The 27,253-nt window shown below is 38.0% G+C and overlaps 3 protein-coding genes across 3 annotated transcripts in view; 1 reads left to right on the top strand and 2 right to left on the bottom strand.

Annotated features, from left to right (window-relative positions):
• LOC100930710 (histone H3) overlaps positions 1-13,521 on the bottom strand; it is a 38,354-nt gene extending 24,833 nt beyond the window's left edge. The window contains exon 1 of the mRNA XM_023502710.2: positions 13,196-13,521. Within this exon, the coding sequence (XP_023358478.1) occupies positions 13,196-13,521 (326 nt within the window). The remainder of the gene's footprint in view (positions 1-13,195) is intronic.
• Positions 13,522-14,446: 925 nt separating this feature from the next.
• LOC100929929 (histone H2A type 1) lies at positions 14,447-14,970 on the bottom strand. The gene has a single exon (XM_003768711.4). It carries the CDS (start codon positions 14,915-14,917, stop codon positions 14,525-14,527), a length of 393 nt encoding a protein of 130 aa, XP_003768759.1. The 5' UTR covers positions 14,918-14,970; the 3' UTR covers positions 14,447-14,524.
• Positions 14,971-19,734: 4,764 nt separating this feature from the next.
• On the top strand, positions 19,735-20,281 carry LOC100929498 (histone H2B type 2-E). The gene has a single exon (XM_003768709.3). It carries the CDS (start codon positions 19,783-19,785, stop codon positions 20,161-20,163), a length of 381 nt encoding a protein of 126 aa, XP_003768757.1. The 5' UTR covers positions 19,735-19,782; the 3' UTR covers positions 20,164-20,281.
• The last annotated feature ends 6,972 nt before the right edge of the window (positions 20,282-27,253 follow it).

The following is a 27,253-nucleotide window of genomic DNA, read 5'->3' as shown; positions in this document are numbered from 1 at the left end:
GGGAGTGGGAATGCATGTGCAAATGTTCTATAGTCGGTATCTCCATTTCCTACTTTCCCTCTGTAGTCTAGCTTTTGATTTCATAATTCAATAAAAACTGCTCTTCCCAAAATTACTAAGGACCAAAGTTATCAATGACCAATTATTTATCCTTCTCTCTCTCTGGATGCTTCTCTCTTCTCTGGGATTTCAGAGCATCAATTTACTGGTTCACCTTCTGAGGCCCTGAGATTAAGGCTTAGAGTTTTGATCTATTTTGTTTAACCTTTTAATTCTAAATGCAAGGGGTGAGTCTTTGGGCCTGAGAGTTCAAGCCTTGGCTACCTTGAAAGCAAGATTCCTGACCTGATGTGGCTGCCAATCCAGCCCAGAAGCATTCAGAAGTAACAGTACCAGGATGCAAGCCCAGGAGGACTTTAAACTTGGAGTTTGGTGGAATCATATTGATGTAATAGTTTCTAAGAGAAACAACAGTTAGAAAGTTCTCCCTTACATACCTTAGAGTGCTATTGTTCTAACAATCTATCCATCAATAATTCTAAAAACTTCTGGCCTTAGAATAGTCCTACAAACATTGCTGACTATCAGATACATAATCTGCTGGCCAGTGATACCAAATGCCTGAGACCACTCCTCATTCTACCTCTAGACCATAAAATTGGCATAATTAGCAAACTAGATAAATTTGTCTTCTTTCTTTTGATTCTCTACTAAATTCTTCTGGAACTTAGCTAGCTTCAATTGGCATTACAATTACAATAAACTTTGACACTTGACTTGGATTTGGGTTCAAGCCTGCAAATTCTTTTGAGACATTTTACAACATTGGTCTATGATCCCCAACCTTTTGGGTTCCTTTCTGAACCTCAACAATATTGTATGGAAACTTATTTATGTTGTTGAACCCTTACCTCCCTAGAAACTAAGATTATAAAGTTGAAATTTTTATGTTTGTCCTTGCTATACCTTTGGAGTAAAATATTCCTTTGCAAAAATCATTCTGACTTTTAAGTGGTTAAATAGAACTAGGGTACAGGAACATAGTCAATAGGGGCTTGAGCCAATGGCAAGGAGACTAGACACTACAAAGCTCCTTAAGAGTACTGGGAAACCATGGAAAGGGGTGAAATGCAACAGACAGCCCTCAGGCATTGGGAACCATGGTATTCAGTGTCTGAAATTAAATTTGTTCCTTTGAGTTTGGTACTTGCATACTTTTGTGCAATTCTCTGTCTGAGACATTAAAGTTTAGATACTCTATGCTTCAAGATCCTCAAAAAACTGGAGAAACCCTAGAGAAATATGGAATCAATAGATTGTTACCACCTAGTATAAATCTTTGCATTGTTTTTTTTGCATTTAAACAGACCTGGACTCTGCTTTTTTGTGATAGTAAAATATCCTGAAACTTCCTGGGGTAAGAATGCCTGTGCTAAAAATCCACGAATAGTTACTTTCTTTGCTACATCTCTAGTTGAGCCTATTTGTTTTGTCTCATTGAGTGAGTTTGCAATTCTATTTGGTTTACTCTTGCAGTGATGAGGATCCATGGGGGAATTTTGGGTGCTTTTGGAATGAGAACCCAGAGAAAATTTCCCTGAACCTGTACTTGTAATTTGTGATACAATGATCCATAGACTTTGTTTGTGCTAAGCAGAAAAGGATTACTTTTGTTCAGACCTCATTTGGATGACCTTATGCACTGAAGGAATCAAAAAATTTTCCACCCATGATAGTTTTCTCATCCTAGTTGATTCCAAGTTCCAAATCTCTGTGGAGAGAATTCCATGTAGTTTAGAAAGCAATGTGGACAAGTTGTTTTTTTTGTTTTTTAAATTTTTTCCAAGATGAGAAGTCAGATTTCTTGGTTTTGTTCTTTTCACAAAGGCCCTGTAAGGCACTGTTAAGACCAAAAAAGTAGAAATATTTCGTTAACTTTGTGTAATGGTCTCTTTTTCCTTTTTTTTTTAAATTGGCAAAATTTTATACTTGATAATTGTGATTTTCACCTATACATGTGAGATTGTACAAAATGATGCAACTTTGATTTTTTTCATACTCTTTTCTATATACACTTGAGGACAGAAATGAAAATATATTGCTTATGTTTCCCCAGGGACTCCAGAAGAACTGTTCTGAATAGAGATCAAATATTGTGTTCAAAAAGCACTTTTTTTCTGGGATGGTAAATATCTCAAACAGGAGAGAACATAAAAATACATACCCAAATCATCTAAGATGGAAACACCCACATGGGAGAAGAAATGGACCTACTTCTGAGTGAAGCCATTCTATGATCTCCTACCATATTGGTACCAGACAAACTACATCTTTATCAGATTGAGGAAGTATCTCTTTTTTAATTTAGTCCATAGAGTAGAGGCTTTGTACACCACAGAAGGGGAAACATGAACTAAGATGGGTATAGAATCCATGGTCTTCAGCTTGGGGTTTGGGTCTGCTCAAGCACTGGCTATTTTAGATTCAAGATTCCTGGCCAAATGTTACTGCCAGCGCAGCAGAGAATTGTTCAAAGGGAAGGTTCAAGCATGCAAACCCAGGCAGCCTTTGGACTTAGAGTTCCCTAGCCCCACTAGTTGTGTCCCCATTGGCAAGGGGCCCACAGAGTGATACCGAGAGAGCTGGAAAAAAAATACTAGGAGCAAAGCTCTCAACCTCGGCATGTTATTAAAAATGTGGGAAAAGTGGAAAATAACAAGAAAGAAAGAAAGCTCTCTCTGAGAGAGAGAAGGATGTAGACAATTTCACCCTTTTCTATCCAGTATGTTTCCATTGTTTCCAGTATTCCTGCAGAAGAGTAGTTTCAAATCCTCTATGGGTTCACAGGAATATTCAGGAATGTCTGAGAAAGAAGTAATAATAAGAGTAGCATTTTTAATTCTAGAAATATGAATCCAGCTGGGAAAGCCTTCAAATTGTAGTAGTCAGAATGACCTTTTATGGTCCTTCCTAATGGAAGATTCTTCATCCAATTCTCTGGAGCTTCCAGAAATAGTTTAGTAAAGACCTGCTTGAGCATGTGATTCATTTTCTCCACCTTCCCAGAAGATTGAGGCTGCCAGGCAGGGTGGAGACAAGTCATCTCAAGTGCTGCAGCCATCTTTTAAGTTATTTAAGAAGTTAAGGCTGAGCCATTGTCATTCTGCAAAAGAACTAGGCAGGCCAAATGGAGATTTAGCAAACACTTTGATAACTCCTGAGACTTCTCAGTCTTGCAAAGGAAGGCTTTTACCCAACTAATAAAGATGTCAACAAAAACCAAAAGCAATTTGAAGTCCCCTGAAAGTGGAGGTAAAAATTATCTACCAGCCTCCCCAAATATGTATCCTTCCTTCAGATAGGCTTCAGGAGAGGGAGGTTTAACAGCCTTTTCAGAATTTATTTGGACACAAACTGGGCAGACCTGACTGATCGGTTTGTTTCTCCTACCTTGTGGAAGATAGGTTTCACAGGGATTAGAGAGCATTCTTTTTCAAGTGGGTAGTGGGTGGTGGGTATAGGCCAAAAAGAAGTTTCTACTGACTTCCCCTTGGGATTAGAAGCTGGTCTGAGGGTGTTTGTGTAATGCTCAAGAAACTGAGCAAAACAGAGATTAGAGACCAATTTAATAATTTATTAAATAGAGAGATATACTGGGACCAAATGTATCCATGGTTGGTCCCAGGGCTGGAAGGGACTATCATCTCAAAGAATCCAGCAGTGAATATCAGATAACAAGGTTCCTTTATAGGGTAACAGAACAATGACATAATGGTGGGAATAACCTAATGGGGGGAAGCACCTAGGATGACATAATGGGAGGTACTGTAGAGGCTCCTGATATTCTAATGATGTCTAAAATGGATAAAGACCTTTATCCTATTAAACATTAAAAGGGAATAAGTATAGCCTAAAGTCTAAAATATAAGACCTTTATCCTATCAAATATTAAGAGGGAATGGTTATAACCTGAAGCAGAATAACTAAATCAAACATTAAGAAGGAAAGGTTATAACCTGAGGCAGATAGGACAATAAACTAGGTCAGGACATCAAAAGGGAACTGTGGCACATTTGAAACCACCCAGAGGAGGAAAAAAACATGTACCCCCTTTCTTTAGCAAAGGGCCTGTTCCTGAAAGCCACATAAAAGGGTTTAAGAGTCAGGGAGCTGGGGAATTAAAGCTGACATGGTTAGGGGCAAATGGGCAGCAGCAATGGCAGCTGAATCTGCAAGCCTATTCCCCTTGGCCTGAAGTGAATCTCCCTTCTAGTATCTTTTACAAAACATAACAGAAACCTCTCTAGGTGTATGGACAGCTTACAATAGTTCTAGAATTTCCCTTGCATATTTAGAATTTTTGCTGTCAAAAGTCCCCTTTCTTTCCATATAGCTCCATAAGCTACAAAATATGAAAAGCATATTTGGAGTATGTATAGAGGTTCGCCCTCATTCCTTACCCCAGTTCCAAAGACCTAGTAAGGGCAATGAATTCAGCTTTCTGGACAGAAGTCTGGGGGAAGGAGGGAAAAGGAGGGGTGGTTTAGCCTCTAAGGGGTTATTGAGGGTCACCACAGAATAACCTGCCTTCCTTTCCCCATTTTCAAGAAAACTGGACCCATCTCTAAACTATCTGGGTTGACAAGAGGAATGTCCCTCAAGTCAGGTTGATTGGAGTAAACAGAATCTAAAGCTTCTTCACAATTATAGTCACCAGACTGAGTGTTGTCAGAGAGCAGAATAATAGGGTTAAGGTTGTGACATATCCAGAGTGAGGTCAGGGGTATCTACCAGGAGAGCCTGGTATCTGGTAAGCCTCCCACTGGCAAGTCACTGATAACCTTTGGCTTCCAAAATACTCTGAACCCAGTTGGGGTGTTAGAACCTCCAATGGCTCATTCCAAGGGTGAGCTTGTAAGCTTCCTCAATTAGAATGGCTGTGGCAGCAAGCTCTAAGGCAGGAAGGTTTCCCCAAAGACACCAAGTTTCTTTGAGAAGTAAGCAAGAAGTCTGGGATAGGGTTCCAGAGAACCTAATAAAGTCGAGATCCTTACGGCCTGGCCCCACCTTCCATTAATGTGCAGTGTAAAAGGCCTTAGGTAAGGCTAAGACCAGGGCAAGAGATTAGTTTAGCTTTTAGGGTCTTAAAAACCTTGACCTGATCAGGGCCCCCACTGGAGAGGAATTGTGTCAGGGCCTTGAATAGAATTATAGAGGGGTTTGGCAATAACTAACTAACATTAGGTATAAAATCCAGCCATGTCCAGGAAAGTATCCAACAGTTCAGAGTGATTAACAAACTGATAGGCTTTAGACAAAGAAACATAGTCTTGCCTGGGGGAAGAGAGGTTGGAAATTAGGAGTTTGATTGGTTGAAGCCAGAAAAGCCTCTCGGGTGTGTGGGGATCAAGATATCATCTGCATACTGTATCCAAATATGTGGGGCTGTCACTGAAGCCCTGAGCTACCTCCATGTTATGAACATGGCTGCTCATGTTAATTAGTGAGGGGTTATGTTTCCCTGGGTTTGCCCTTTCAAGTCTTTATGCAATGATTTGCAAAGGAAAGCTTTAAGATCTAAGATAGAAAACCATTGTGTCCTTTGGGATACTTGTATTGGGCTCATGATTTCCCCTGACCATTTGCTCTTTTTATTAGAAATCTGATAAAAGAGGAAAAAGCAGGGACATGATTATAATAGTGTCAAAACAGGTCCTTCAGTCTTCAGCTTGAGAGAAGCACCTACATGACAGGATAAAGAATCCTTAGATCTGTTTGATAGCTTGATAATGCAGTAATAATTCCATTTCATAGCCAGACTCAGAAATAATTAAATGGTAAACAAAAAAACAACTGGGAAACTGAGTCAGAAGCTAAGGTTATCCTCCCAACTCTTGCCCAGATAAAACCTTCACTTATGATAATAGTTCAGGAAGTAACTTATGAGTGACTTATAGCATTTTTCTCAATAGATGGCTTACTGACTTAATGATCAGGCAAATTCAAAACTCAGAAGAATATCATTTACAATCCCAAGAGATTTTATCTCTAATAGCAAATTCTACTAATTGCAGCTTAGGGCTAGATACATTATTTTAAAAGTTTGCCAGCACTTACACACATGAGATTTTTATTTAACATGTTTTATATGTTTAAACTTATCCTGGTGCAAAGGATCAGTCATTATACAGACAAAAATTCTTAATAAACTATAAATCCTAAACAGGCTCATTTCTGAAGGCTGAAACCTTGCTTACTCTGATGGTTTCAAGAGAACTGGCAAGCTTACAAATTAAGGGGAGTTGAAGTAGATCCCAGAGAAGGGGCTGAGCTATCTTTTGCCCACCCCAACTATTCTTGAGTTTTCATGGGCTGTTCTGTTCGATACACCCCCACACTCTGAGAAGGGGGAAAAGGTATTGAACACCTCATACTTGGAGGTGAATTGATAAGGCTTTCACCTCATCCCGCTTGTTCCACACACACACACACACACACACACACACACACACACAGTAATTACCAATTTTAGATTAAACATGATGGCAATAACTCCAAATAACTTAGTTAACAATTTTAGAATTGTCCTAATTTCTTAGCTGTAGTTTCTATTCCCTTAAAGAAGTTTCCCTTTTGTATTAGGGAGAAAACGAGACTTTTTTTTTATTTTTTGGCTGAGGCAATTGGGATCAAGTGACTCACCTGGGGTCACACAACTAGGAAGTGTTAACTGAAGTCAAATTTGAACTCAGGTCCTCCTGACTTCAGGGCTGGTACTCTATCCACTGTACCATCTAGCTGCCCCCAAGACAATTCTTAAAATTGAGATGGAACAGATTTTAAAATTGACTCAACTTTAGTTAATGTGATTCCCTAGATTCTAATTAAATGTCCTAGACAAACTGAATTGCAATTTGGTTATTTTCCAATTCACGAAAATCATTCTTTTTTTGTGACACAGTTCAAAAGCAGGTTATTTGAGTAGTCAGAGTTTTTAAATTAGTAGCAAACTGCTTTTCTGTTTTCCTAAAGTTCCAAAACTCTTCTGTTAACACTATCAGTACAAATATATTACAATTTACATATAGCTTCAGTTGGCTTTAATTAGAGCTCCTTTAAAATTACTTTTACTATCATATCTCAAATTTCCAAATTACTTTATACACATATAGAAATCATTTCTCTGTTGGTCTAAAAAAAAAAAAGCATATATCCCCAAAAGATCATAAAGAAGGGAAAGGGACCTGTATGTGCACGAATGTTTGTGACAGCCCTCTTTGTAGTGGCTAGAAACTGGAAACTGAGTGGATGCCCATCAGTTGGAGAATGGCTGAATAAATTGTGGTATATGAATATTATGGAATATTATTGTTCTGTAAGAAATGACCAACAGGATGATTTCAGAAAGGCCTGGAGAGACTTACACGAACTGATGCTGAGTGAAATGAGCAGGACCAGGAGATCATTATATACTTCAATAACAATACTATATGATGACCAGTTCTGATGGTCCTGGCCATCCTCAGCAATGAGATCAACCAAATCATTTCCAATGGAGCAGTAATGAACTGAACCAGCTACGCCCAGAGAAAGAAAGAACTCTGGGAGATGACTAAAAACCATTACATTGAATTCCCAATCCCTATATTTTTGCCCACCTGCATTTTTGATTTCCTTCACAAGCTAATTGTACAATATTTCAGAGTTTTATTCTTTTTGTACAGCAAAATAACAGTTTAGTCATGTATACTTATTGTGTATCTAATTTATATTTTAATATATTTAACATCTACTGGTCATCCTGCCATCTGGGGGAGGGGGTGGGGGGGTAAGAGGTGAAAAATTGGAACAAGAGGTTTGGCAATTGTTAATGCTGTAAAGTTACCCATACATATAACCTGTAAATAAAAGGCTATTAAATTAAAAAATAAATAAATAAATAAAAAAGCATAGTTATCAAATATGAATAAATTATATACAATAAAGCAATTAACAGTCATATAGCATGTTTAATGCTACACTTTTGCAATCATATAATCTTCACAATGACTATTATTTCTTTTTACAAATCAAAAAATTGGGCAGAGATAAAATAATTTGTCATAAATTACATAGTATTCACATATCCATAATTGAAACAGAAATGATGGTCTTACCAAATGCAGAAGCTGACTGGCTTTCTCCCCTCACTGCCATGCTAGGTGGTGCCAGGGATACCCTAATTTTTTCCTGGACAGAACCTGCTGAAAGCTGAAAGCTGAAAGTGGGGTGATTGGTGCCAGGATCTCCTTTTGATGTTAGTTTCAGGTGCCAGAGTTCAGGGAATGCTGACCATGATACCTAACGGCCACTCTATCGCCATTTCCCCAAGTTGGGCTGGGGAAGTGTTTGGGCAAGGGTGTATTGGGTCTCCACAGTTTCACTGCTTCCCAGATTTCTACAGGTGAGGCAGAATTTGAGTTTCCTTACAATTCTAAGATAAGGAGAGTTAGCAAACAGAGGGGTTGGGGGTATAATCAATCTTGTTAACATTCCGTACAACTGAGATATACTCATGACCACTCATGGTCCCTTAATACCTTTTCTGGGGTGTTTTCCCAAAAGAATAGAAGGGGACTCTGGAAAAAATAGGAGTCAAGGAAGGGTTAGCAAAAAGTTGCTATTTACCTAGTTTGTGGTTTTCTTTTTTTCAGAATGGGCTAAATTCCTGGAATTATCCCCAAAGTTTCAGGAATTTTAAATGCCATCTCAAAATGATTAATTGCCAAACTTCTTAATCATTGCATCTAACTTTGAGAATCTGTTAAGATGCAATTTTAATGTTAATTAGCTAACCTTTTTGTGTAGCTTCCAACTTGTCCAGAGCTGAAGTCCACAGAAAAAATGTTAGGCTTTTTAAGAACTCCTCCCAGCATTCTAACTATAGCATAAAAGTTTTTTCTTGCTGGTTACATTTTAAATCTTTCCAAGAAACAAAATTTAACTCACAGAACAAACATGATATAGACATTCTGCACAGAGACACAGGCACAGACAAAATGACATGAAAGAGGACTGTTCTGTTTTTGCCAAAAGTCATAAAATTTTGCCAAAAGCTATCTTCTAGCTTTCTCTGGCGTCCCAGAGAAGATGAAAAGGTGGCAAAAGTTACATAGAAGCTTTGCTGAAAATTGCAAGAATTTTTAGCACAGTCAAGTGTGAAGTCTGGGTTAGCTCCCTGTTTCCGATCTCAGGATCAGCCAGAGTCAGGATCAGCAAAAGTCCTTCGTCTTTAGGAGAAGTAAAGGAGATGGACAAAGTTCCACAAGCTCTCTGCCTCCCAACCTTCCTTCTCCTTGTTATCCTCCAAAATGGCTCTGGCTTGTCTTCCTCCACCCCCTAATTCCTCCTACAATTTTCTGTAAACACCAAAAGTACAGAATAGTGGGAAGGGCCATTTTTCAAGTATATGCTAATAGAGTATTATCCAAAAGGTAATTAGCCTTAAGTGCTCAGTTGTCTGTTTCCAGTGCACCTATTCAGAGTTTCAGCCCTTTACAATCAAGGAAAACTTTCTGAGAATGGAGCTCACTACGACCCAGATAAACCTTCTCCCAGTGGCTTAGGGTGTCCCAATTATAAGATTGTGGGAGAAAATATGATGGGGGAGGAGGCTTACCTTGACAAGAAAGAAATCAAGCCAGACTCATCCCATACTGGGCCCCCAAATGTTTAGGTTGGAAAGAGACCCCAAAATGTTGGGAGTCATAGACTGGTATTGTGAAGTGTCTCAAAAGAATCTGCAGGCTTGAACTCATTTCTTAGTCAAGGGACAAAGTTGACTGTAATTGTAATGCCAGTTGAAGCAGTCTAAATTCCATGAGAATATAGCAAGGAACCTGAAACAAGGAAACACATTTATCTGGTTCTTCATGTTATTGATATGCTAATTTTATAGGCTAGGGGTAGAATCAAGGAATAGTCTCAAGAATTTGGTTATCACAGACAGTAATGTTTGTAGAATTATTCTAAGGTCAGAACACTTGAAATCATTAGATTTTTAGAACAATAATCTCAGGATCACCAATATATCTTTCCTAAAATCTAAGGGACGAAATATTATTATATTCCTAGACCAGAGGACTTTTACAATCATTACAGAAAAATAGCATTTTTAGATCAGAGGACCTCAGGATCAAATTCCAAAGCCAGAAAATTTAGAATCACTGAGCTTGTTAGAACAGAAGCGCCCTAAGGTCAGGGAACCTTAAAATTAATTATTGCTGTCTCTCCTAGAAGTTATATTACATAAATACTGCATACTCCCTTAATGGTATGTAACAGTGAAATGTAACAGAGCTGGCCTTTAAGCAATCGAGACCAGTGTAGTAGTCACTGTTACATATATAAAATTAATATACTCTGTTTTAGATGTTAGTGGTAGCAAAGCAGTAGTTCAAGTTTTTGAAGGGACTTCAGGTATAGATGCCAAGAAGATTGCCTGTGAATTTACAGGAGATATTCTTCGAACACCAGTGTTTGAAGATATGCTTGGTCCAGTTTTCAATGGTTCTGGGAAACCTACTGACAAGGCCCAGTTGTTCTAGCTGAAGACTTTCTTGTCTCTTTAGCAAGGAGGGGTAGTGATAACAAAGAAAGTGAAGCAATACCACGGAACACATGAATCTGGCTCCAATTTCTCAAGATTAGATAAACAAGGAGATACTAAAACATATTAAAGATGTCATTCACTGTGACTACATCGTATTTCTACCAAGAATGCAAGATTGCATTTGAGGCAGCTAGGTGGTGCTGTGGACAGGGTTCAGATCTGACCTCAGACACTTAACACTTTCTAGCTGTGTGACTCTGGGTGAGTCACGTAACCCAAATTGGCTCAGCAAATAAATCAAGATAGTTAAAATTAAAATGCAAATTGAGGGAACATATTTTCAACAATTTTCTCAAAAAAAAAAAATGGCAAAGTTTGAATATCAAGATTTATAAGTAAATTATTCAAATACTATACCCTAACAAAGCTTAAACCTGGTTCAAGACTTTTGGGATACTATATATTTGAATCAGCTTGAACTTTTTACGGTATAAAATGCTGCCGAGACTTTTGGGATCCTAGGTATAAGAACTATTTCTTAATAGAAAATGAGTAAATGCATAAGGAATCCAAAAGAAAAACTTAAATGAGGTAAAAGGAGAGGGGGAGGGAGTGGAGGGAGAGGAAAAAAGAGGGAGAGGAAGGGAGTTAGGGAAGAGGAGGGAAAGGAGAGATGCAATATAAATTTTGACATTTTACTTCAATCATATTGGCAAAGATGACTAAAAAAAAGAAAATGACAATTATTACAGAGAATGAAGGAAGGTTGAACAGTACTGCACTTTGAATTCATTCATCCAGTCATTCTGGAAAGCAATGGTACTATAATCAAAAATCATTAAACTGTACACCCAGTAGTAGCATCACTAGGCCTCAAAAATATAAGTGACAAAGAACCCATGAATATCTGTAGTGTTCTTTTTGCAATGGCAAAAAAATAGAAACCAAGAAATAATTCATATATTGAAGAGTAGCTAAAACAAATTAGAGTATAATGACAGAATAAAATATTATTGCATTATAAAAAATGACAAAATAAGCAGATCTAAGAGAACGATGTATGCAATTATTACAACACTGTAATAAAAGCAACTTTAAGAACTCTGAAATACAATTTCAAAGGACTAATGTTGAATGTTTCCTACAGAGACCGTGGTGCAAATTATGAAATACATTTTCTAACATGGTCAGTATGTGCATTAGTTTTGCTTGATTCTAACTAACCTTTAAAAAGGAGGGAATTGGGGAAGGGACCAAATAACCCAGAGCTAATAATTGTGTCAAACATAGAAGAAATGAAGAGTATTGGGAACGTTTTAAAAGAACTCATAGAAGAGAATAGTGATCAAAAGGAGACCATCAATAAGTCAAACTGTTGAATCTATTTATTTTAAAAAGAAACAAGACATTCATAGTGGAAATTCCTCTCTCTTCTTCCTTGTTCATGCCTGTTTTTCCAAGTTCAGAATCACCAGAAAAAAAAATCTTTAAAACAAAAAATAAAATGGCAAAGAATTTTTAGTTAGAAGGAAGCTACCCCAGCTCCCTTTTACAAACGAGCAACCTAGGACTTCTGAGAAACTAGTTACTTAAAAAAATAAATAAATAAAACCAGGTTTTCTGATTCACACTTGTAATGAATAGACAAGGTTCAATAGTTGGAGTTATACCATGGCTGAGTTGCTAAGCTAAGGGGTTTGGATTTGCATAGTAAAAGCTTTAAAAATCTTTGACCCTCTACAATGGCCTGCTATTATCTCTCCACTACCCACTCCACAAAGTTCAAAGTGATATTGTCACTCTCCCCCCCCTCCCCCGCTCAAAAACTCCCAATTGCCTCCTGTTCGAGTACTTTTCTAATAAATCAACAATCCTCACGCTCTAGTTGGATCCTACCCCTTTATAGCTTATTACATGTCACTATGGTCTCCTTGAGTTTTTGCTTTCCTTTGTGTCATTTCATTCTCATCTCTGCCTTGCAAAGATTGTCAAACGGCTTACAGTGATCACTTGTGACATCAACATTTTTTTAAGTGGGCAGCTAAGTGGTGCAGTGAATAAAGTACCATCCCTAAAATCAGGAGGACCCGAGTTCAAATGTGACCTCAAGACACATCACTTTCTGGCTGTGACCCTGGGCAAGTCACTTAACTCAAATTGTCTCAGGGGAAAAAAGGAAACATTTTATGGTTGAAAATATTAAGGCAAACAAGTAATGTGACTTAAAAAGTTGTCAGGGAATTTCCCCAAATGCCAGAATTCGTTTTTCGCTGCAATTCCCTTCCTGGCTAAAACTTACTTGGGTTCCCCGTTTCTCTCCACCTCTATGCCAGACTTAGTTATTCTACATTTTCTTCTTATGTGTACATATGCCACAAGACAGTAACATTTTTTACACTTTTTTTTTTACATCTTCTACAAGCCCTCCCTAGATTTTTGCTAGGTTACAACTACTGATAGTGATAAAGTGGGTGGCTCTGAAAAGAGCCTTTGGGGGCGTTTGGGGTTTAGATGGCGAATTAAGCCCTTTCCCCGCGAATACGGCGAGCCAGTTGGATGTCCTTGGGCATGATGGTGACCCGCTTGGCGTGGATGGCGCACAGATTGGTGTCCTCAAACAGCCCCACAAGGTAGGCTTCACTGGCCTCCTGCAGAGCCATCACGGCTGAGCTCTGGAAGCGAAGGTCAGTCTTGAAGTCCTGAGCAATCTCACGCACCAGCCGCTGGAAGGGCAACTTGCGGATGAGTAGCTCGGTGGATTTCTGGTAGCGGCGGATCTCTCGCAGGGCCACAGTGCCGGGCCGGTAGCGGTGAGGCTTCTTTACGCCGCCGGTAGCCGGTGCGCTCTTGCGAGCTGCCTTCGTAGCTAGCTGTTTTCTGGGGGCCTTACCGCCAGTAGACTTTCGCGCAGTTTGTTTGGTACGAGCCATGTCGAGGAAGAACCAGCAAACAAGAAATGAAAATTTGAGCGCCAGTCACCTTATTTATAGAGTAAAAGTAAGTTCTGATTGGACCGAGCAACACACACGCAAATCCCGAGCTGTGACTCATGACTGGTTGATAATTCTAGTCTATGTATTCTGGGCATTTTGATTGGGTGATCATCCATTACGCCCCTCCTCCAATTCTACAAACGGTTCCTTTAAGCAAGACAACTTCTTCCTGATCCTGACTTTTTTTTTTAACGGAGCAAACAGCGTTGTCCTGAAAAAACATTTCCTGATCCTATGTATGCTTCCATTGGTCCTCCAAAATTACTAACGTCATGCTAAAGACCAACATGTTTTCTTTGGGTGAAATTTGAAAAAAAAAAAAAAAACCGCGCTAACACGGGATTGGCCCATTTGTTTGGGCCTTTGTTTCTTTTTCTCCTGCGCCTTTTCATTCTCCATATCTCCCCCTTTATCAAATGTACCGTACTCTCACGCCCACTTAACTTCTCTACGACCTAATCTTGATTGCATTAAAGATTCGCCCCCCAAAAAATATTTGCCAGCTGCAGCTGGTTTAGCTTGAGAAACATTTTAACGCAGCTAATTTATGATTTAATCTCGTAACCCCAATATTTAAAAAATTCCCAATAATTTCCTAACTACAGCTAGCTTGTCTAACATTCTACCCCAGCAGATACTTGTTTGATTCCCCGTGTAGCTTCCTTCAGAAGTCATAAATATAAGGAACCTGGAGTTAACGGCTTATGTTTTTAACGTTTTAAATGCACCGGATGTTGATAGTGAGGGACAAAATGGGTGTTCAAATCGATTAATAACGTATCTAGAACATGGACTCCCTAACATCCCAAATGTTTTACCCGACATGTAAGCTAACATGCTATCAGCCCTCGTCTTGAACGGATGCGTGGCTCTGAAAAGAGCCTTTGGTTTAATAGAGAAAGGCGAGGAAAGTATGTACTAAAGAACAGACAGAGATACTCTATTTGCCCTTAGCTTTGTGATGACTCTCGGTCTTCTTTGGCAGCAGCACAGCCTGGATATTAGGGAGAACGCCGCCCTGAGCGATAGTAACCTTGCCGAGTAGTTTGTTGAGCTCTTCGTCGTTACGAATGGCCAACTGAAGATGACGAGGAATGATACGAGTCTTCTTGTTGTCCCTGGCAGCGTTACCTGCCAGCTCCAAGATTTCGGCAGTCAGGTACTCGAGCACAGCGGCTAAATACACCGGAGCACCGGCACCAACTCGCTCGGCATAATTACCTTTGCGAAGAAGGCGATGAACACGACCAACAGGAAACTGAAGACCAGCCCGGGATGATCGGGTCTTAGCTTTAGCTCGAGCTTTGCCTCCCTGCTTTCCTCTTCCAGACATGGCGACTACAGTAAGCTTCGATCGAAGGAAAAAAAGCAACTACCTAACGCCAAACAACAGAACCTATTATACCATTTTGTGGTAGGGTAAAGTAGGCTTTCGGATTGGTTAAAAACAGCTTTCGATAAAGTAGCCAATCATAAAGTAGGTCAAGAATCTGCTTAATTACCGACGCTCTTCCTACTTGTAGAGTTTTGACCCAATGAGAGATTAGATAAACTAATCCTTCATTTACATAAAAATCTTCAAATTTCTGTAACCTCCAGCCTTCCCTTTTTGTTGTTTTTGTAAACTGGGAAACTAATTTTGTTTTTGTCCCTTTAGTCCTAAATCTCCGGCATCAAAGATTATTTCCCAGAAATTGGTTATTAATGTGAAAAATAATAGTAACTAACATTTTAGAATGTTTACAAAATGATTTTTTAGTAGAGGTCTTGAGAAAACCATTGTTTTGCTAACGAAATGAAATCAGAAAGATGAAGTTTCATTTAACTTCAACATTGGATCTAGAATTCAAAATCAGATCTCAATTAGGGTTAATCCACTACAACTCCACCTTCTACGAAGTGCTGAACAAATTCGTCCAAATTTCTCAATCTTCATTTCTTTTGATCTCCCTATAGTTCTTAGGCTTATAATATTGTTCTCTTCCTATTTTCCCCCTTTTCCTGTCTGCTATATTATGTTGAGGATTTCAGTGAACTTTTAAAAAATTCTCAAAATAGATAGACATAACTTCAGGGTTTATTAAATGAGATATTTAGAGAATGCAAGACGATATGAAGATCTTTTGTTTGCTTCATTGCCATCCACTGGTATCTAATATCTGTTCAAGCCTGGGAAATGAGACCATATACATAACTGTTCTCAGAAAGTAGCTCTACCTGGACAGTAATAAATCAACCATAATAGGAACCACAAATTCTAAGAGTTGCAACCTCTATTTAGAACTCAACATGGAATTGGGTTAAGTTTGGAAAAGAAATTTTAAAAGGCTGTATGTTACAATCTTAATTCATTTAACTTCTGTGCAGAGTACAACTTGCAAAATGCAAGGCTAGATGAATCAAAAACCATAATCAAAGTTGCCAGGGGAAATAACAATCTCAGATATGGAACATCATAGCACTTTGATAGTAGAAAATGAAAAGGAATTAAGAAGCTCTGGAGGAGGATAAAAGCCTGCTTGAAGCTTAACTTCGTAGAGAGAATATACAAAGGTCACTATGGTCAAAACTATGGTTTTTCCAGTAGCAATGTGTGGCTATGAGAATTGGAATATAAAGGAAAGCTTTCAGTCTCCCACTTTTCAGATTCTAAAATTATTTTTCAAATCTAACTTTTGACTCTTACTAGCTGATGCTGGCAAGTCACTTAACCTCTCTATTTGCCTCAGTTTCCTCATCTGTAAAACGGAGTAATAAATAATACCTCACTCTTAGAGATGTTGTGAGGATCAAATGAAGTAATAATTGTAAAAGGCTAAGCATAATCCTTGACACATAATAAGCCCTTTATGAATGTTGAGTTTTTATTATTATTATTATTGAATGTTCATCCTCCTAGCTAAATCCTGACAGCCAATCAACATAAGAAATGTATATTACTAACTAAGACTTACAGAAACACTAGATTGAAATAACATGGCTTAGTGGATAGAGTTCTGGACTTAGATTCAGCAAGGCCTAGGTCTGAGTACACTTTAATACTTATTAGTTCTCTGGATTTAGAATAAGCACTTGTCTTCTTGAAAGTCCACTTTCCTTATCTGTAAAATGGAAATAATAGTTGCTTCTGCTCCAACATACCTTAAACAAAACCTTTATTTACTCATGTCTATTTCCTGAACATTCTCCTTGTTTCCTTGGGCATGCCATTTCTTCCCCAACATACCTTAAACAAAACCTTTATTTACTCATGTCTATTTCCTGGACATTCTCCTTGTTTCCTTGAGCATGCCATTTCCCTTCATGAGTTTTCCCTCCTTGCCAAACCCTGAAAGTAATAGGAATTGTCTGTTAACTTTTCTACCTGTGCATCTTACCCATGTACTCCAAATTTGAGGCTTGAGATGAGGAGTGGAGAGCAGAAAGATGCTTTATAATTAATGTTCTTGCTATCTCATCTTGTAATGCCAGAGAAACTGAGGCAGGATAGAGATTAGAGAATTTTTAATACTTTATTGAAAGGGAGAGATTGTGCTGAAGGCATGATGCCCCCAGGGCTGATGTCCAAAGCATCCAGCAGAGAATGTGAGTTCTCAATGACATACTTATACACAGTAGCTAAACAAAAGCAGGGGGGTTGGAGCCCACACTCCAGTGAGTAAAAATCTCCAGGCAGGAACCATCAATCCAGTTCTGACAGGTTGAGGGGGGAGGTCTATAAATTCTAACAAACTGGGAATTAAGAATGTGTCCAGTTTAGAGCCAGGAAGTCTGGATTCCCCTTTATCTTGAGTTTACATATTGTCAATTTATAACCTCTGAGTTATATCAGTCTTAATGAACCAGAGACGCGAAAGGCAACTAATGGGATTGAGGCAGAACAATTAGGGAAACTGAGACAGGACCAATTAGGGAAACTGAGGCAGAACAATAAAAGGGAACTGTGGCACAACAATCTAGTTGCTTTTGCTAAAAGGTAATTGAGCAGACTAATGTTAATAGAAAGGACATGGGGTGATAGAGGCTAATGGAAATGTGATTCCTAGGCTAAAGTATTAGGATTGAATACATCTCTGAATCTGATCCACCCCTCTAGGAACCTAATCTAGTTCAAGTGAAACTGGGGAGATAGCCCCTGGATGCAGCATTTTATAAATATTCTATGTCTGTACTTAAAAAAAAAAAAAAAAAAACTTGCCAAAACTTTTTAAGAACCTCAAAAGTACCTTACATCATAAGTATTCAATAAATATTTTTAACTTGAATTCTCTATATAAAAATTGAATATGATAACATCATGTTTTCATTTTATAATATTGTATCCCTTTATATTCCTATAATTTTGTATCACTTGAAGTGAGGCAATTTCTTTGATTTTGGGATCTTCTCTAAACTATGGAACTATTAATACCAGTTGACATTTTAAGATTTTCAAAGTATTTACATATAGTATCTTATTTGACTCTCCCAAGAACCCTATGAGCAGAAGCAACTATTATTTCCATTTTACAGATAAGGAAAGTGGACTTTCAAGAAGACAAGTGCTTATTCTAAATCCAGAGAACTAATAAGTATTAAAGTGGACTCAGACCTAGGCCTTGCTGAATCTAAGTCCAGAACTCTATCCACTAAGCCATGTTATTTCAATCTAGTGTTTCTGTAAGTCTTAGTTAGTAACCTGTATTTTTTATACAATTCTAGAAATGGAAAAGAATACACATTAACTTGAACTCAACATCTGTACTAATTATTCTTGCATTGCCTCAGCATTCATTTTAAGGTTTTTTTTTTTGTTTTTTTTTTTGGTATATTCTGTATCTACTCTTCTTTAGAATTTACTTTATAATTGTACTGAAGTTATTCCAAGTGTTTATGCTCTGTATGAAACTATTTCATGGGTGTAACTCTACTTTCCTTAATAATAGTATAAACTATTAGGAAAGATAATATGTTTGGGTTGTTTTTTTCCCCTAGATTTGACTGCACACTAGACTGCAAATTTCTCTAGAATAAGATTTTTGATTCTTTTGTGATTGAAGGAAGCTCCCAATACAATACTACTAAAGTAACTGATTAATAACTGATTATTAACTACCCAATAGTGTGGAATCCTATGGATATTTTGGTGGGGATCCAGCTGTATGACAGTGGATTTGTCATGAACATTCATGAACAATGAATTTGATAGTTTCAAAACATTTTTAAAATCCTACAGTGAGGATAAGTTGGATGGTGGCAACAATATGCATTCTTTAGCATGCTTAGAAGTAATAAAGCATGATAGAAGTAAAATAGCCCCTGCTCTCAAGGAATTTAATTCCTCTTTGTTCAGTATGAACCATGTTGTAACAGTATGTCTGAGTCCTGAGGCTATTCCTCCAATTCTACGTCAACGGATTCTGCATAGCTGGATTCTTTTTAGATTAATGTTAATGATGGGCCGAGTTGACTATGGTCCGGTTTAAATGAGGAAAAAAACAAATGCTCAAAGCACAGCGAACGCCTTTTTTTCCTTAAAAACAGTTCTGAGGAGGGAGTAGACTGGATTAAAAGATCTTTTTGACTTCCTGTGAAAATGGAGGTTTGCCTTCTTGGGCGGTAGTAAAATGGCAGGAAGCCGTTCTGTGCTATGATCACCGCACTGCAATGTGCTGAACTTCTAGTCCTGGAAGATAGCCAGTAGCTGTACATTAGAATTATTATGTGCCAATCTCCCCCGCCATGCAGTTCCAACAGCTCCAGCATCACGGCTTCCTGACCCAGAGACGGTCAGAGCACTTTTATAGAGCAGAATACGTATGCGCCATATTAGAACCAGCAACACCTCTAAATAATTATAATTACAGGGTTTTGTCCCAGCTTTTCGCGTCCACACGAAAAATACAAATTGAGAGCAGGAAAGTTTAGGGGGGGAAATCCCTAATGGAAAGACAGCTAGCTTCAGGGCATTCTGATGCAGCACTAGGGAGTGAAGAAAATCATTATCATTGGATGCGAAGTATAATTACTCAACCAATAGGAAAGCAGGATTGAAATCTGACATTTACATTGGACAATGCTTAGTCACGATAATCTTACTAAGAACTCTCCAATCAGAAAGGGGCCTTGAAAGTACCTCTATTTGCATATGCCCTGTATAAGTACTAAGGAACTCTGTAGAAGGAATGCCGTATTCATTTCCACTTCTTTCCTTTTGAGATGCCTGAACCTGCTAAATCCGCTCCAGCCCCGAAAAAGGGCTCCAAGAAAGCTGTGACCAAGGCACAGAAAAAAGATGGCAAGAAACGCAAGCGGAACCGTAAAGAGAGTTACTCTATCTATGTGTACAAGGTCCTGAAGCAGGTCCACCCGGACACGGGCATTTCATCCAAGGCTATGGGTATTATGAACTCTTTCGTTAACGACATTTTTGAGCGCATCGCTGGAGAGGCGTCCCGCCTGGCGCATTATAACAAACGCTCCACCATCACCTCGCGGGAGATCCAGACGGCCGTGCGCCTGCTTCTGCCGGGAGAGCTGGCCAAACACGCCGTGTCCGAGGGCACCAAGGCCGTCACCAAGTACACTAGCTCCAAGTAGGTTCTATTCTGAAGGACTCCTGATTTGAAGAATCCAAAGGCTCTTTTAAGAGCCACTCAAATTTTGCTGGAAAAGAACTGTAATTGCCGTGTTGCCTAGCTGAATATTCTAAAGATTTGTAAAATGTCAAAGATTGTTTTTCTTATTCTCCCCACTCCTTCCAGTTTTTCCCTTTTATTTCCTACCCACTCCCAATTCTCTTTATGTGGTGTATAGAATTTGAGACTAAATAGAAAGATAGAAAACCACATATGGGAGGGAGAGAGAAGGAAATGCTTTTGCTTTCATTTTAAAAGGATTAATCTGCACGGTGCCTCCATTCTTCTAGTCTTAACCTTCTATGCGGCAGCCAGACTATTGTGCATGACCATATTTAAGTGAATACTCAAGTAACTCATACCCTTTCCTCAAATATTCGCTAGTAAAATTTCTAATCCGAAAACCGGTATCTCGAACCTTTTCCACGAATATTTGCTAGTAAAAGGTCTAATTTCTAATCCAGAAACTCTGATTTCTCATCTATAAAATGAACTGGAGAAAAAAAAATGGCAAACCATTCCTGGATCTTTGCCGGGAAAACTTCCCTTCCTGGTCACCTTATTTGGACTTAGTGCAGTCTTTTCCCCGATTCCCTGTTAGCTGAGTACTGAGGTTACAACCTATCTTGAGAGACTAATTTACCCAAATGAGTCTTCACCCCTAATTACATCATTACTACTTCTCCCCTTCACCTGAGTTTAAGTCTTTAATTACATCTTCCTTTCTACTGGTAAGTCCCTACCCTCTGATTATATTTTACAATCCCATTTCTTATTCTAAGTCCCCACTTCTGGTTACATTTTACAATTGTTTGCAAATCTGAGTCCCCACTCCATTACTTTTTCCATTCTTTAGTTCTTGTTTTTTTGTTCCATATTAGCCTACATTTCTTAGGTTTCAATTTTATTTTTCTGTTTTAATTTTCATAACTGTGGAAACTAAATCCTCATCTAATTCCCATACCTCACTCAAATGCCTCTCTTCAATTTCACTCTTACATTTTTTGGGTGATTAGCTCACTTTATAGTAATTGGACTGGCTAAGCCCATATTAGTCATAGTGGGAGAAGGCTACAATTTATCCCCTGTGAATGCTAAATTTATGGAGCTGAGGTGAAATCAATCTACCTATGCATGTATAACAGCAGGACAAAGTAGAAGGAGAGTAGATAGAGAAATATCAGTGAAGAACATTTATGAGTGATGCTATCACTGAGTGAATTGTTACTATAAAAATCCATAATGTCATTCTCTGGCAATGAAAAATGCTTTTATTTTTCCAAGAGGTAATTGTAAAGGGCAGGAACTCAGTATTATTGATTTAATCCTAAAACAAGGTGTTAACTCAGTAGAATTAAGATAATGATTCTCTAGTACTTAGTATAGTTCTACAAATTGGCACCTATTCTACAAGACTGACACCTATGATGATATACTTATAATAGAGTATATAAGAGCTAAGAAATCTGGGAGAGGAGACAGACATCAAGATAGAGACCCTAGGGGTGGCTCTCCTGCCTCCTACACTGAACAAAGACCCATTCTGGAGGGCCTCACCTCCAGGGCCTCCAGGGCCTCTTTCAAGGCAAAAGAGACAGACTGTGAAGGAGACAATAAAGACTGGACTTTATCCCTGACTATTCTGGAGGTGATTACTCTGCTGAAACCAAGGTTGGTCCCAAGACCTCCAGCAAGCTAAACCAGAACTATTATGAAAAAGACAAATAACCTTTGGGGCTCACTCTGTAATTTTCTTTCAAGGTGACTAAGAATGACTTTCTCCCAGATTCAGATTCATTCCAAGAATTTCTTGCTCTTCAGCATATTGGTGATTGAAGGTCTCAAATGTTAAGACTTCATGGGTAATGAAAAATAGTTGAAGAATCTTGTGGCAGAAAATCATGTGCATTTTTGACTTTAGAAGGGAAAAGTTTTTCCTTAAGAAAAAAAAAAAAAAGTACTTTTCTTGTACTATGACACTCCTGAAAAAAGAACCTGTGCATTTCTCCAAGAATATCACTCACTTTCCCTCTTTTGAATCTTTCTCCATTCTGTTAACAGAACAAAGATGTGAGTCATCACAAGTAGCTGAGTTATTCCTGATTAGCTAAAGGAGCCAGAACTTACTGAGCTCTTCCTAGAGTTTCTCTGCAAAAGAAATCTAAAAAGGATGGATACATGAGGAAGGTAGGTTCTGTCAGGGAAGTGAAAGTCAAGATTGGTTTGGCACTAGAATAGGAGCATTGTTAGATAATAAATTTCATTCCTTAGCTATGAGTTGGAAATATTGTATTAGATTTTGTCCCTATCTTTTCCCAGTTCCAATAGTTTTTGCACTTTGCTTTTTAACTTTTCCTATATATTCAATATTCTTTTCAAATTGTGCTTTCTCTTTTACTGTAAAGTACAAAGAATTATTGGATTATCTGAAAGGAATGATAGAAAAAAAGAGTCTGGATAGCATCTTTCAAAAAATTATCAAGGAAAGCTGTCCTGATATCCTAGAATCAGAGAGCAAAATAATCATTAAAAGACTGTACCAATCACCAATCTACCAATCCTGAAAGAGATCCCTAGAGAAGGAAACTCCAAGGAATATTGTAGCCAATTCTTGAATTATCAAGTAAAGGACAAAATAAATAGCTCCAGCAAGAATAAATACCAGATGATTCAGGACAATTCCAATAGACTTATGATGGAAGAGCCATCTGCATTCAAAAACAATACTGTAAGGACTGATGTGGATCACAACATGGTATGTTCACCTTTTTTTGTTGTTGTTTGCTTGCTTTTTTTTTCTTTCTTTTTTCTTCCTTTTTGATCTGATTTTTCTTACATGAAAATGTAAATATGTTTAGAAGAATTGCACATGTTTAACCTATATTGGATTACTTGCTGTCTAGGAAAAGGCATAGGGAGAAGGGAGGGAGAAAAATTTGGAACACAGGTTTTGCAAGGGTGAATGTTGAAAACTATCTTTGCATGTATTTTGGAAATAAGCTATTATTATTAAAATATCAAAAATATTTTTTGAAAATAATAAGTATCAGAACAAGCAGGAGCACAGCTAAAACCACCCTCTAGATCTAATCCTTTTAGAAGAAGGAATCTGGAATGGAATGGTCACATTCAGCGATTAAACATAGGCCATATAAAACTTCAGCCTTTCCTGTCCTGGAAAATATCAGAGCTACTCTGGAGAAAGAAGAAGCTCCAGTTGTCAACTTTGTACTTTGTTCATCCTAAAATTCTAGGCTGAAATGGCCTCAAATTCTTTCCATTACAATAATTATATTTCTGAATAGAGGAAAAAACTAAATTGCTATAGAAATCCAACCCAATCTAAGTTATATTTTAATATATTTAACATCTACTGGTCATCCTGCCATCTAGGGGAGGGGGTGGGGGGGGGGGTAAGAGGTGAAAAATTGGAACAAGAGGTTTGGCAATTGTTAATGCTGTAAAGTTACCCATGTATATATCCTGTAAATAAAAGGCTATTAAATAAAAAAAAAAAAAAAAAAAAAAGGAAAGTATGCTAAAAAAAAAAAAAAAATAGAAATCCAACCCAACTTCTCTTGTTTGAAGAGGAGGGTTTGGATATAATCCCTACAGATTTTCATTTGACAATCACAGAAGCTGCCACAGAAAACCAATCTTTTCCCTCAGGAGCTGGGAATTCTTCCAGGAATTGTATCTCCTTTTTACCCAATGATCTTTTCACTGTAAATGAGGCTTTGGGTACCATTCAGCTGACTTGCATTCCAATTATATGTCCCCATCTTCATGACTATTCATTTCAGTTTAACAGCAGTTGGGAGCTATAAAGATGTGAAACATGATTCTTCAATTGAACTCCATGACAACCACACCAAGCTGTGACTCTCGACACTAGTGTTTCATCTCATTATTGATTTCCCAAGGCAGGTTGTGGGAATGCTCTGGATCAATGGTGGCTCATCAAGCAGAAAATGTAAGAAAATTCTGCTTCCCTCTTTGGATTCTGTCTGCTTCAGGAGAAATCCAAGCTCTATATGAGTTCAGAATAAAAGATACTTATGGACACATACTCTCCGCATTTCACACACACACACACACACACCACACACACACACACACACACTCTCTCTCTCTCTCTCTCTCTCTCACACACATTTTGCCCTTCACCTCTCTGGGGTTACACAGACATTACATAAATTGATTCTACACTAATTCTCAATTCACCTGTGGGATGGCATCTGGCTAATTCTGAGATTACTTTCACTCTCACTCTCCAAAGGGTTCACGACAATGACATGGCTCTTAACTAAACAACTGAATGAAATGAAAGCACCCAGAATTCTTTGGGAATGATTTTCTGATTTTTAATCTATCATTTATTATGAATAAAAAAAGTATAGTTAATATACTTCTCCTTTGACCTTTCTCCAACACCAAAGATAAAAGATCTCAAATATGTTGGTTGACTTCTTTTCTCCTCTTAACTGGATATTCTTCCCCTATTTGTTAAGACCCTAGACCTGAGCCAAACCTAAGGCTGTTGTACCACAGTTCTCTTTAATTGTCCTGACTCAGTTTCCCTAATTGGTTCTGACTCAGTTTCCTTAAATTGTTCTGCCTCAGTTTCCTTAACTGTTCTGCCTCAATTCCCTTAGGTGCAAAACCCCCCTCCATTTAATTAAGACTGAGGACCACTTGCTCTAAGGTTATAAATTGTCAATGTGAGACTCAAGATAAGGGAATTCAGACTTCCTGGCTCCTAATGCGTTCTGTCATCAAGAATTTATGGTCCTACCATCTATCCTGTCATTGTTCTTCTTTATCCCAATTTACCAGAAGTTCAGTGTCTCCCATCACCCTGTCAGAACTAGATTGATAGTCTATTGCCACTCTCAATGTTCTGACTCTGCTCCTGCCTTAGTCTACCCCTGTAGCTGAGCCATGTGTGTATATATGTCATTGAGAACTCACATTCACCACTGGATACTTTGAGAGTCCTGTCCTGTCAATCAATTAAACTCTCCAATTAATAAAATATTAAAAACTCTCTAATCTCTGTCTTGCTTCAGTTTCTCCAGCATTACAGTCATAAATGATTTTCTACCTCTCTAGCCCTCTCTGGTAGAGGTATAAAAAGCTAGAAGGAAGATTCCTTTCTTTAGAGGCCAGAGTCTCCCATAAATGACCCGGCATGTTGTATAGGTAACAAAGTTAAGAGGGATCTCTTATAGAAGAGAGACTCAGTACCCCCAAGTCTCACAGTAGGTCTGGTTATTACACCAGTCTTATTTCATATTACTCCCTTTCTCACACTAGGTGGCGTAAGTGCAAACCTTAAAATACTATGTAACTATTTTGATGATGATTACACATTTTCTCTTCCAATTAAACTAGTTGAAAGCTATGTTCTGTGTTGTAATTTCTATCTCAACTTTCATGCTTTTGCACAATTGTTTCTTCTCGATAGGAATGCACTCCATCACTACTGCCTTATCCTAATATCCCTAGCATGGAAGAGGTAGAATTTGGGGGAAAATATCTTCTCCCCCCAAAAAATAAGCATAGAAATCAAAGAAACAGAACTACAGTATTATGAAAATAAAGTCCCTCAGGTTGGCAAGGATAGGAGGACCCTTAGTGATTTCTAGCTTGAAGGAGGAAGGACTCTTAGAAATTTATCTTAGAAATTTCCTGCTGCACCAATATGTTCTGATAAGGCTAAGCTCTGAAAAATGCATTATCTCATTAGAACAAATGTGATCTTGGAAACTCCAAAGAACCACTAGGTTCTAACCCTAAGGTTAGCTCATTCTCCTCCAAATCACCCAATATGCTGTCTTTATTAGTCAACCTCCCAGATAAAGGGACTGAGCAGTCTCAACTGATAAGCTCCTTTTGCCTTGCAGTAATGTTACCCTGAAGCTAAGTAAAACCTATATATGTGTATCTTTATTGCTCAGCATTCTCCACTTCCTGCCAATGTTAATTTAACTTTTTATTTTGCCTCTTGATTTATTGATCTCCAATAAAACTCATGGAAATAGGAGGAATTACTCTCTGGAGGATCTTAGGACTCTCTGGATTGAGTAATTCCCCAGACAAAAAGTTATTCTTCAATTATTGGCCTCTTTCACTCTGGAAACTACTTTGTATTACTTTAAAATTTCTTTGTAGTTATTTATTTTTGTATATGTCCTACTCCTCAGTAGAATATACATTTCTAGAGAGGAGGGACTGTTTCATTATATGTCTTGTATATAGTAGGTGTTTCACAAGTGTTTGTTGAACTGAACACTAAAATCCAGAAAGTAAGAAACCCCCTGTAAAGTGTACTTAGGCCTTTGTTTAAATAGGCAGTTCCCAACAATGCTTACATAGGTCTGATGAGTCTTTTTTTTTTCAATTCAAATGATTTTATGTAAATATTTTGGGATAGAGGTATTAAGATAGACAAGTCATATCAATTAGTCAACAAGCATTTATTAAATGCCTATTATGTTCCAGGCACTATGCTGAGCACTGAAGATACAAAGAAAGGAAAAAAAAAAAAAAAAAAAAAAAAAACTGGTCCTTCCTTGCTCTGAAGAAGCTCAATCTAATGGGAAAACAAGCAAAAAACTATGTACAAACCAATATAAAACAGGGTAAATTGGGGGGAAAATATTAGAAGAACTAAAATAAGGAGGAAAGTTTTTCTGCAGTAGATAAAATTTTATCTAGGAAACCAGGAATCAGAGATGAGGAGGGAGAGAATTCCAAGCAGAAGATGACAAGTTGAAATTTACAGTTGGGAGATTAGGTAGCATGTGAGAGGAACAGCAAAGAGGTCAGCGTCATTGGATCATAAAGTACTGGAAAGAGGATAAGCCAGTATGGGGACTTGCCTATATTATAGAAGACACTATGCTTTGTGAGCAAAGCAGAGTTGCAATAACTCAAAAGAAATATGAGATATACAAATTTAGAGACATTGCCACTCTAAATGTTCATATGAACTATTTTGCCCTATCTGTGGAGCCTTCCAAGCTCATATTGGTCTGATCAACCAGAGT

This window comes from Sarcophilus harrisii, chromosome 4, assembly GCF_902635505.1.
Source record: "Sarcophilus harrisii chromosome 4, mSarHar1.11, whole genome shotgun sequence".
Lineage (NCBI taxonomy): Eukaryota > Metazoa > Chordata > Mammalia > Dasyuromorphia > Dasyuridae > Sarcophilus > Sarcophilus harrisii.
The sequence above is the reverse complement of the archived record's forward strand: the minus strand, read 5'-3'. Positions and strand labels throughout refer to the sequence as shown.